Genomic DNA, 12,308 nt, shown 5'->3' with positions numbered 1-12,308 from the left:
GGCACAGAGAGAACGGTTTATGGGTCGCTGATTCATGGGCATCAATATCCATCATAAAATATTGACGCTTCACGCCTGGATAACGAGTTTATCTCAGTATGTTTCAGGTAAACAGTTGCGCTGTGCGATACTGAACAGCGGGTAGACTGTGTTCGCTTGAAGGCTAACTTACGTCTATTCTGCTTGAGGGCAACAGATTTTCTCGATATTTTCTAAAGACGCAGCCTTTTACCAGAACTCAAAAAAAGCAAATTATGAATACTGCACTTATCAGCAGCGTGACTACAGTGGACTAAAAACACTAAATAACTAGATAAATTTTTACTAATCTATGAACGATGGTCATAGGAAACATTCTAGGAAAAATCACTAAATTATACATACAATACATAAATAATGTATTCTTAGGCAAATCTATGGAAAATAGCGTTTTTTTTTTGCGGAGAGTCAGTAATCTTAAAAATTTTAACTTCGATCCTCTTTAATGAGCCATATATGCTTGAAACATGTTACTTGATATTTGTTATTATCGTTTTATATGGTGTAATTATTAGAAGAAAAGCTAGCTTTTTGAACAAAAAAACTGTGAGACATGATCCGCGCAAACGAATATTACATCTGAACCGGTGGTAAATGGCTTTCCAGTGTAGAAGGAACTAAGTTTACGGTATCAACAATAACAGATAATATACGGTTTTTTTTTTAATCGATACAGTACATTGATCTATATCAGTCATATTTTATAATTAGTTGCTACATAATTGTCAATCAATCAGTTAATTATGTAGCATCAAAGTATTATCTAAGCCGTTCTCACTTTGATGTCAGGTATCTGTCCAGCATACGATTCCAGGTACCCCACACTCGGTCCCTTCTCTACATGAACACCATTGAAACACGTGAAGACAAAGAGCTTCATCATAGATGATTTTTGAGATTAATTTGAGGTACAATTTGACTCGAGGAGAACAACATTTTTTTTTGGATCCTGCCCATTAAGAAATCCATTATACAACATTAAAGAAGTCGTGTCGGCAATCCTCGTCCATTAATCCTTCAAATTTTGCTTCGAATGTTTTTTTTTCGCTCGGCTCATTGGAAAACCACGAGATGTTTCAACGTTGAAAAAACCAAATTGGAAACAAAATTGGTTGGAAAAGCCTGCATAACACGATCACTATGGTTTGTCCAGTAACGACGTGACAGATTACGGACATTTGTCATTAGCTTAAGTAAGGCAAGTTTAATTTGAGTGTTTACACTATATTTCCAATAACAAACACAACAGTTGCGACGTCAAAGTGTTCCATAGTAAAAAAAACCACTGTTTATTGTCCTCGGCGGCCGTTCATCCCGCGCTACCAATCCGGCTCTGTGCGGCCTAAAAATCGTCTTAAGAAGAAAAACTAACTTAACACAATTTCTGCAGGCCATGCGTGCTTCGTGTATTCTCAACAAACGTTAGAACGGAACGTTGACGCATCGGCATATAGATTCGTTAGGATGTTCGGTGCAGACAGTCACGCTGCGACTTAACAGACCGTTACGGTAGCCATGATGTCATTGCGATGGGAGGAGTAATTCGGCCAGGACGTCCGCTTCACGCAAGGGACGTCGACTTCGATGGGCGCCACTGTGTGGTTTTATGCGTGGCGCACTATGGAAAGGGCAAACTTTATCGAGAACTAGACGATTTACTTTAGTTAAGCTCTAATAAAGGGGAAACAAAGCAGCGAATATAAAACCGACAGGATCGTCAGCATGAACAGTCAGAAGCATCGAAAACAACAAGGGAACTCTTCAAAGTGAAACTGTGACCAGCCATCAATAAATGGTGCTTTTTAAATAATAATTACAATTGCTTGCTTTGCGCCCATTGCTTGTGACCATTGCCTCCAGGTTTTTCAAGCAGTTGTAGCGTGGATGAATTTTTGGTATTGGTTATGATATGTTGAAAATCAAAATATAGGATGATCACTTCTACGACAGCGCTTCTCTCGCTTACCTCCTTCTGAGCAACGGTCCTGCGAACGTTTCGACCCGTTGAATTTTGAATAGTGCGCGCAAAATGACATCAACAACGACACCTCACGTGGGCAAAACAAGTCACGTTTAACATTTACACCACCGGCCTGCAGTGATTAGTGCTTAAACCTTGCCACCTGGCTTGAGATGTCAAACCAGTCAGACCTTTCACTTTTCTTCGCTAACGATGATTATGCCTGATTGATACTGAACTATCTTGTTGCGATAGTGCTTCGAATTTGATTGTTTCGGTACCGTCATCGGGTGTCCCTTCAGACGACTTGCCCTGATCAGAAGGTAAAGTGTGCCTACGACAGAATACGAACTCGGACCTCCTTCCTGCACCCCAACAGGTTCAACAGGCTACCGTTCTACCAATACAATTCACCTCCCCATGACGCGTCGAAGATTGGCAATTGTTTGTAAGAAATAATTTTCCCAATTAGGATGTATTATTTTGCAATTGGCAATAAGCCGGATGCTGGCTTCGAACAAAACTCGGACTAAGAAAGATACTTGTTGGAGCTTGTGATCACTTATAGGGGTCCGAAAAGGTTTTAGTACATCTTGAACGTACATCTTTCCAACAAACAAATTTCAAAGTCTTCGTCAGGTACTAAAAAGTAAGTAAAAAAGAACCAGGCATAAAGATTTCCTATTGACTTTCCTATTGAAAGATCATTTTGACTGACGTTAATCTTTATACTGAGCAAACGACAATACTAGGGAAGGTTTCCGTTAAGCGCTTGGTCGTGTGAGGTAGTATACCGAGAACAAGTATGAACGGTTTAGCGGTGAAAAAGCAATGAATAGTACAAGAGACATATCTATTTTCGAAAACGTGTCATTACCACCTAATTACGGATATACGCCACGGCGACCCAATTCGTCTTATACTGAAGGCGACAAGCCCTTTGCGTCAATGCTTGACAATGGCAACAGGTATATTATTACTTTACATTATACTATTTTAGTTCAAATATAGTTTCAATATCAAACCGCAAATCAATTATTTCGCAGATCACCGCATTCGATGAAATTACTGAACATCAGCTGCCCATCAAGCCCACACCTTGCAGGCTCAAGATAGTCAACTATTTTGTGACCAGAGCTTTAATACATCACAAGCATATATCAATAGAGTTTTCACTTCAAGGCGAAAATTAAGCAGAACGGTCGTTTGATCAATAAACTCTATGTTTGTAGTTTTTGTAGGCGCTCCATGAGACAGACGGCTGGCTCCCGGTTCTTGAGGACAGATGTCTGTATTGCAATATTCGCTACTTTTCACCGCCAATACCATAGACCTCTAACCTAGACCACAACGTGTCCCTAAAAGAAGCAGACAAATACGTGACCTATTAAGCTATCACTGTGCTATTACAATGTCCTACGAGTGACCTATTAACCTGGCCCGTTCCTCAAGCTTGTTAGGCTTAGCGACGATTTCAACATTGTGGTTATATTTCTTAACTAATATATAAAAGCGTGTGTTTGTAAAACAGTAATTTCTGCTTACATTAGTACTGTTACAACAACAAGGAACTTCGCTACATTTATCATCGTTTATATTTACAGGTACGTGCTTAGGGGCGGTGTCGCCAAACGTTTGTCCTTGGCCATTGATCCGTAGCTAGATCCGCTAAAATCCGACTATTTTTCTGTAGTAATTCTATAACAACATGCCTATGAGCCAAAACGTGTGTTGGCAATTATTTTAGCTAAGCTACTACAAATTTTAGATATCAAATCTGCAGTGAGACTTGAAATCAAATGTATAATCTAGAAAAGCTGAGAAATTTTCGAATTAGAGAAAAGCAGGCAAAGTACGATTTCAAATCCTGCGGTATCTGGTTATTCGAAACTTACTTTAGCAGATAGGTCGAGCAGGGATAAAAATGGCAAAGATAATTTTTGCCATCGCTTATTGTTTCTGATTTGTAATGGTTTGTTAAGTTTCGTTGGTATGGCTGCCGAATCGATGGCAGAAGAATACAACATAATGATATTTATTGTTTAGTTACTGGGTCTAAGTTAGTGTAATTGAGCTGGTCAACTTATGAATGGACAAAGTTTATAGGACAGATAAGTCGAGTTCAAGTTTGTAGGAGAATTTTTGTGGTTTATATTTTACTGATCATACTACTTTTGCAAGTAACACTATTTTCCCCAAGGTTTTTTACGATTTAAAGGAAAATGTAATCGCTGACTGATGTTAACATAATAATAGTAACATTAGATATGACTGGCAGCTAGAAATTGATTCGATTCTAGGATACTTCAGAGAAATAAGGACCGAATTACGCTAGACCTCTACATACACTTCACAGAAACAAAAATTACTTATCAATTGAAGCCCTTTAATCTATCCTGTCAAAGAACTACTCTGAAGTTACTAGAAAACACTATCTTCTATCTAGCAACCGTCCTTGTCGGTAATATCAACGACGTACAAATCGATCAAATTGTCTTTCGTGCATTTCGCTGGCCGTCTTACCAAATAGCGACAGTTCCAGCTTCGGAATCGCAAACAACCCGCTGTCCCATATATTAACACCACGATAAATGAACATTTCTAAGGTCTTAATAAATCCGCTTTTATCATTCTGTGTCTGTGCACGTTCCTGTACTATATTCGATACAAGCGCCTAAAAACGTCTAATAGCACTTCATCAGCGCAAAAGTTTAAACAAAGCCATAGCAGCGTGTACAGGAGGTGTTAAGCAACAAGCAGTAACCAGTAGGTCAATCAGTTATCCCATTGCCACCTCATTTGGGGCAAATAGAAACGCCTATTGAAGTAGCTGCTTCGCATCAAATAAGTATTTTCTATTTGTCTTTACTTGCTTCGACGGCATCGGCAAACTCATCTATATACAAGTATACGGTACATATATCTTCTACAATTGCAAACACATTTGCCGTTAGAAGCGTTTTACATTGGAACGAAAAGGCCTTAGCTCTATGAAGACTCTACGACCGCTAGTGGAATCGGGCTCAGTAAGCGTACTTTTACCGCGCTGGCTAATACAACCATTCGCGCCACGCTGTGCGCACAAGGCGTCTCAAAATGTACGTCATGCGGCAAGCAGTTACCGTGGAGCTGAAGTCCGACATGAAGGTCGATCCTTTTGTTTGTTCCGCAAAAAATCGACCGGTAGTTTAGAACTGTTTGGGATGACTAGTCACTGCAATCCTCTTACTTGTGACACCTCCGAATCCTGATCCACCTTTAATAAACATTGCCATCAAATGTTCGAGCTATTGAAAGATTTGCTAACGAACCGCCCAGCCGTTAGTTTTTCAGCAGCCCGCTGGATCTAGACTTGGTCCTTGGCTGTTTTGGCGTATATTGTCAAAGCTGCTTTGTCGACCTTGCAATTTCTTACTGTTTGTCTTCTATTATAGACGTCGACGTTGATGTCTGAGTCGGCCCCTGTTGCCGTCGTTGATAGGATCGCCAACTGTCGCTGTGCGAATAGTGGAAATCTGTATAAAATGATGGAGACAGATAAGTTAGAATCAGTATCGTTCTTCATTATGAAAGAGCATAAAACGCCAGTGATGAAAATACACCTATAAGTGACCTGTTCTTGCCTACAGCAATCTATTGACGGCTTGGCGACTACTTCGTCTGACTTCGTAATGATGGCAGCAGATAGATTTCCAGAGAGCCATTTTCAGTAAGCGACTTGTGCTCCAAAAAAAGTCGCAGCACTGCATCCATATCTAGCGGATTTAAATAAGTTGACAGGTGAAGACGGATATAAGTAATAGGCTATCTACGGGTCACAGAGCAGGGTGCAAGGAAAACAGAAAGTGGCAGTTATTAGTTACAGATTAAGGTATGGGCGGAAAAATCGTGCAAACGTTTGTAACGACATTATCAGTTTTGTTTTTGAACCATTGTTGAATATGTAAGGAGTTAACCGATTTTTCTTCGGCCTATAAAAGAGAGAAGATTAAATCTTGGCTGTATCTATTAAGCAGAGTTTACACTCACGTCATTTTGGGGGGTTCGCTCAGGATTATCTAATACGGCATTAACTAAGTAAGTTACGACCCCCGCATCGGTTGCCTATTATTCAATGGCTGCGCCCAGATGTAAGTCATTACAAACAAGCTCATATTATTTCTGTTATCGTTACTAATGTCATCGCTATGCGTTAGTAAAAACGGTCTAATGCTATTCTCGTATAATCTACGCGGTTCAACCAAGTAAGTATCATTTATCTATTCTATAGTTAAATTGATGAAGGCAAAATTTGCAAGCTATACTACTACTAGCTAGTATAAATGATTCATGACCATTGTCAAATAAGTGGATCTTCTTCCACCAATAGAAACGCTTGCTAATGTCAGCTGAGCCCTTCGTGGCTGTGTCCGGCACCAAAGTGCCATATCATGCTACACCCGAATCCTGAAAATTGCCCAAATAAAAACTTCTAGTTAGTTAGTTCTTCAGAGTGAAATGCTGTCTGCATATTAAGTTCGATTAATACGGGTACCGAGGCGGTTAAGATGTTATCTTGTACAACGCAACAGCACGTGTACGTTGGCTTACCAAATTAGCAAGTAACACTGTATTCAACTAGTGAATAGTAACTTTAACTTGTAACCTTGTAAGATTCAAGAAAACTGAATGAGAAATACATGCAGTTGGTATAATAGTACGTCGTAAGGCGTCTGCCTTGTTCTATGGCGTGAAATCCTCTTGAGATACCTTCCAGTTAAAAAATCTATTAGAAGAAATTACCATCTCTGTGAATTCCTCATCGGCTTGAGGAATTGTTCGGTTTGTCCTCCTGCATAATAATATATTATCCACTATCTGATATTAATGCCAACACAATTTTAGATTATTCATATGGCTGCGTTTTGAAGCCATATTTTTCCCGCCTCCCGTAGTTCCCAAAAAAACACAGCTTATTTTAGTTGGAAGCGTAATACGCACGAAGAAATGAATCGAACAGATCAACGGCAAACTCGATGTGATCCTATAATTCCTTCCACGGCGTTATCGTCATAATACCCTCTAGGTTTCAAGTTTTATATCCGCAATATCCGTTAGACGACTGGGTGGGTCTCAGCAGAAAACGACATCAAGTCTAGAGCACAAAGGATTAGCAGACGAATACCTCTGCAGTGGTAACTATGGCACCAAACTGGCTCGTAACTTAGTTTGCTTTACCAAACTAATTATCCAGTTTTGGTAGTTGGGCCCAATTGTGTCTCTAACTGATATCGAAATTCATAAATATTCACAAACACAAACACTGCAATAGAATACACTGAATCGCTAGCTCGGGTTGCTCGTTCCTCAGTGTCAGGCCATCTTAGGGTAGGCTTGCGTTTATTGAAATTTTTATACTACGGAATTTGAGTAGGAACTGGTCCTGGCATCGGCTTGACATGTGCTAACCTCTGTGTATCGTTTCGTTCGGGACTCTAGACTGGTCAAAGATGTATCCACATGTTTCCAACTTACTAACGACTTAACACCTATTCCTGCTAATAGCCACGTGATGTTGGCCAAAATAGGATTTATCACCAACTCATATCCAAACCAAATAAACTCCTGCATTCCTTTATTATGCGGCCATAGACCATTAGTTCGTGGCCTATTAAAGGACATAATTGCGATGGTATTGTTGTAGAAATAAAAATTAAATTTAGGCCAACCAAGAGTTTGAGATATGAGAGTGAGTTGTACTTGAATAGGGTTAGTTTTTCTGCCTATAAGAGATCCGTTCTTTGTCAAAAGTGGTGCAAATTTGTCAAGACAGTTAGTAAGCATTTCCTTTTCTCTCGAATCAGTGAAGTAGTTGCTCCAAAAGCAGCATCACTTATACGAGTCTGAAATAGACAGTAGGTGGCTAAATACCGACCAATTGCACGGGTCTACAAACACGCAATGCATTCATTGTGTAGTGTACTTATTTTGTTACAGAGAAAGGAGCCAATGATAATAAACGGTTACTAAAATGGCTCAGTCGATCAGCGACCTTCAGGAAGGTCGCAAAGTCGTTGGGGACTGTGGAAGCGATTTCTCTCCTCCGAAGTGGCTCGAAATGCCGAAATACAAACGTGGTCAGGAACTATTGAAAGAAAACATCTTCGCGTGAGTATGACCCAAGAACAATAACAGACGTGTACAGGACTAGGTTTGTTTTTTTCTTCTCTGGAAGTCGCTAGTTGCAGAACTGCTTTGCGCACCCCTTGCAGTTAGATAGTCTGACAGTTTATCTGTCTGCAGCCTGAAGCACAGCTCCCTATAGGATCGTGTAGGTTACTCGGAGAAAACGCTTTTTCTATGGCCGACTGTTGGGTAGTGAGTTTCTGCGTGTGTTCCGTTAGTGGAGCATGAATTAAGCTTATAGCTGATGAAAGTTTAGAGTTTAGCTAGCTGTAGCTACTTCAATTAATATAATGTATAAATAGGTAGTCCTATGCACTGCTAATCTTTAGCTTGCACAGCCTTCATTGAAAAGAGTATTAGTTGGCCCTTTTATATAAAATATTCGATATCAAATTAATCGTTACGACATAAGAACAATTGTTTGCGTCTTTCGGTACACCTAAGACATATATAGTGTATCCGCATTTTCAGTATCACATTTATATATACGTATAAATATATCTATGGAGGAGATCAGGCGTTCTATAGCAAAAATCGAATTGAGTGCGTGTACCATTATATACGTTATAATGGCGGAAAACCTGTCGAGGTACGTCAACACATGGATTGATTCGATAACTTCAAGGTAGACACCAACGAGCTATGCATATAAAAAAAAATACAAAGGAACCTTGAAGCAAAAGGTGTCGCTGGCTATAGCTGATACGACTACGAACGATCCGTAAGATATGATCCAAAGCGATCACTATCAACTTAATCAATTTAAGCATTGAAGTTCACTCGTTTACTTGCATATAAGTAACTGTAGATCTGCTTCTCCCTAAAGCGCAAGCTTACCTTTTCTAAATCTTTGACCCAATTTTATTTTTCTACCTTTGTCGCCAAATTTTCTGCCTACTGATGTCCTTCTGCTGCTTTCGGCCTGCTAAGCAGCGAGTGCCTCAAATGTATTATTGTGAGGTGTCGTACAAATATATATTACATTTTTGTATTTTGGTTAATGTTAACGTTTTCTTAGTGGCACTCTAGGCGACAGCTACGGCCAATAAATGGTAACGCTGATGCTGTTTGGCTAGAGAGTAACGATAGGTACTCCGATTTGTTTTCAGCACGTTATTCTGTCATGTGGGTGGCCTCATAATGCTGGTCAATGTTCCTTCAATCTACAAACTGCTTGATAACACCGGCAATTCGAGGTCTCTAGTTTCTTGCTTTCAAAGGTATCTCAAAACCCTAACCCATGTGAAGAGCTGGTACGAGACAGACATCTTTGACGCCTCATCCGAAGGTAAATGAGACGCCTTCGTCTACTGCTTTAAGCCCTTAGTCGATGGGAACTCTCAAAATACGCTCTGAACCCTTTTTACATTTAGAACTGCGTTGTGTACATGGCTTTTCGAAATTTCCAAGTCAAGTTAGTTAGTATTTGTTTTTATTTCGCTGAAAACATAGTATAAAAAAATGAAAAATTGTTCTTGATTAACATCGAAATAGCCTTCATTAGCCCACACCTAGTCATGCCGAAAGTATAATAGAATCCTAATTAGTGTGTAATAAAGTATAGACAAATCAGGTAACGCATTATCTGTTTAACATCCCGCTGTAACGCCTCCAGAGATGGCTGCCGCTCTCGACCGTGCAAGGAACTTTGCCTTGTACATTACAAAGTGTATCACCTCCTTTTAATTTATTACCATGTTTATAAGAGGTATACAGAATGAAGAAATAGCCTAAAAAAAAAAACAGTTTTTTTTCACTTTATATACAGTTATACAGCAACACAGGATCATATTTCTTGTATTGTAATTTTTTAAACCGTTGATAGATTTCTGCCTCACCTTGCCGTTAAAATTTGATCACATATTTTCAAGAATAGATCCATCGCACTTCGTCTGATTGTCCTAGGGTTTCAGAGTATTAAATACGTACGGGGCCTGCACCGAAAGGTAGCTGCAGCCATGGCACAACAACGGCCTCTTTTAGCTAGTCAGGACGTTTGTGAGAGCGGTGGTGGGAAAATGAACAATCGATCAAACCTGGAGGCAGACCCAGAAGTGTGGATCTCACAGTGGGATATGGCAATGACCCAGTTTGCTTTCCTAGGCATGATGATTCTGCATCCAAATGTACTTGGTTTCTCACATCTGTCGCGTCAGGATAAAGAAGCGGTAGCGCACTGTTGGCGTTGTATTGGTAAGTCAGTACCCATATGAGTGACATAATATTTTCGGCTCGTAGAGGTTCGTTAGATTAGGTTAATTCAAGTGTACTTTTTTGCGTAGAAGCTATCTTGAATGATGGGTCTCTTAAAGCTGCTTGTTTCGTTGACCTACAGGGTACCAGCTGGGCATCGATGATAAATACAACTTATTCGGTTCGGATAACCTTCACACCATTGAGAAACTCTGCCAAAACATCGAAGCGGAGGTGTTCCGACCAAACTTAACAGCCAATTATTTAGGTGGTCTCCGTATGGGTAAGACCATTCTGGAGTCTATTCGAAACATAGTACACGGCTTAACGTACCATGGATTCATGAAATTCTGGAGCGAGGTAAGAAAAGTTATCTGCATTACTTTGCCGTGCCTGACTTTTTGTTGTAAATTAAGTGCGATGGAAACAGCGAAGCAGCAGTCTATTTTTCGAGATATTTCAGTCATTGTGGCAACTAAATGTTAAGTAACAGTGCTCCTATGGCGGTAACTTACTTTTTATCTAACGATAAGTAGGTGATAATAGAAAAACTGACTCAGTTTCCCTCGACTTCGACCTAAGAAGATTCCATTTTTATCTGAGTCATATTGACGAATTCCTCTTTGTTTTTTTTTGGAACGATACAAAGGAACTTTTTTTTTTAAATGTATTTCATTCGTACCAGTCCGCGTCTTCACTGATTAACACCACAGATTATTTGTTATAAATTCAGTTAACTATTCCAGGTAATTGGAGTACGCTATCTGGTCCGGCTATCAGCAGGTGATTGGCTAAGTTATGTCCTTATCAGCGTTGTTTTCCGGGGACGGATGTTTAGTATGTTTCCATTACGTAATGGTTTTAATCGATTGGTCCTATGGGCCATTGAAAGAGCGTCACTTCGAGCAATGACAATATACAAGGATCTCTGTGTACGGGACAATAAAGGTGGCGTCGAAGTCTCAGCGTGTCCTTTCGCGAAGTTTCATGACTATTTATAACTATACCATCGTGTAACATCGAGCACCCATTATCGTAAGCTATATTAGCTTGATTATAGAACAGTAAAATATTATGAGATATTTACGAAGTAGTATGTGCGTTCTGTGAACATTGACGGACATACCATTGATTCGAATGGCTTCACGAAAAGGCCAGTTTCGTTGGCAAACCGCATCGTTGGTGACACGGTATTTCCGAAAATACTCGTCTTGTTGGTTAAAAATAAAATTCACATGTTATTTACGTAATTTAGGAGAACTTCTACTCGTTATTTTCTATATTTTAGAGTATTGAATTTTAGTTTGTGTCCTTGAAGATCTTTTGAACTTAGTTTAATAAGTATAAAATAAGTTATAACTTGCCCAATGAATTTTTGGTAATGACGACGACGATGATGATAAAAACGACCCAAGCTAATTGTTGATCTAACGAAGCGTCTTTCAGATCATAATTGAAGTTGCTTATAAGTAACATCAGTTTCAGTTGAAGTACAACGCTGTCCAAAAAAGTAGGAAACTGAGATTGTGGCCGATCTACGAATATCAGAGCCATGAAACACATCTAGAGAAAGCTATCAAATATATCGCAATAAGCTAGGTTTAATGAAACTCGTAATAGAAGTTGATTTGACAAGTTAGCATAATTCGATAGAATGGCTAAAAACTCTATAGCTTAACAGTGGCTAAAATAAAGAGGTGCTGCGAGACTATAGCTCCCTAGCTAATCGAATGTTCTTCACACTTATTTCGCTGGAACCCTATCAGTTGGCCTTATGCTTAACAGACCGAAAAGAAGCTTGATGACTGGTCAACCATTGTAAAGCGTCAAGATTGCTACGGAAGTGTTTGTCGCAATTTACTTACTACATGTAAGACAAAAATCAACCTTTTAGTAACGATCTTTATTAAAGAGGTTCACGGGAATCTTTACAGGTTTAGATTTACCCTGA

The 12,308-nt window shown here is 39.5% G+C and overlaps 1 protein-coding gene across 6 annotated transcripts; it reads left to right on the top strand.

The window, feature by feature from the left end:
* The first annotated feature begins 1,742 nt into the window (after positions 1-1,742).
* On the top strand, positions 1,743-11,611 carry LOC111266604 (uncharacterized). Of its 6 annotated transcripts, none has more exons than XM_022844224.2 (6): positions 1,743-2,648; positions 7,976-8,146; positions 9,274-9,452; positions 10,070-10,357; positions 10,500-10,717; positions 11,091-11,339. In XM_022844224.2, exons 2-6 carry the CDS (start codon positions 8,010-8,012, stop codon positions 11,142-11,144), a joined length of 876 nt encoding a protein of 291 aa, XP_022699959.1. In that variant the 5' UTR covers positions 1,743-2,648; positions 7,976-8,009; the 3' UTR covers positions 11,145-11,339. The 6 variants fall into 6 exon arrangements, with proteins under 6 accessions (XP_022699959.1, XP_022699957.1, XP_022699956.1 ...); XM_022844222.2 differs by having other exon boundaries at positions 1,751-1,834; positions 11,104-11,611; XM_022844221.2 differs by having other exon boundaries at positions 1,754-2,322; positions 11,104-11,611.
* Positions 11,612-12,308: the final 697 nt, after the last annotated feature.

This window comes from Varroa jacobsoni, unplaced genomic scaffold (genome assembly GCF_002532875.2).
Source record: "Varroa jacobsoni isolate VJ856 unplaced genomic scaffold, vjacob_1.0 scaffold_1102, whole genome shotgun sequence".
In the NCBI taxonomy this organism is placed as follows: domain Eukaryota; kingdom Metazoa; phylum Arthropoda; class Arachnida; order Mesostigmata; family Varroidae; genus Varroa; species Varroa jacobsoni.
This window is presented reverse-complemented; position numbering and strand designations above follow the sequence as displayed.

What these genes read in the sequence shown, in the direction of transcription:
- LOC111266604 (XM_022844222.2), top strand. Translation starts at nt 8,010, where the DNA reads ATGGCTCAGTCGATCAGCGACCTTCAGGAAGGTCGCAAAGTCGTTGGG. An exon ending in CTTTGACGCCTCATCCGAAG is followed by an intron (nt 9,453 to 10,069) that starts GTAAATGAGACG and finishes TGATTGTCCTAG; the next exon opens with GGTTTCAGAGTATTAAATAC. An exon ending in GCACTGTTGGCGTTGTATTG is followed by an intron (nt 10,358 to 10,499) that starts GTAAGTCAGTAC and finishes GTTGACCTACAG; the next exon opens with GGTACCAGCTGGGCATCGAT.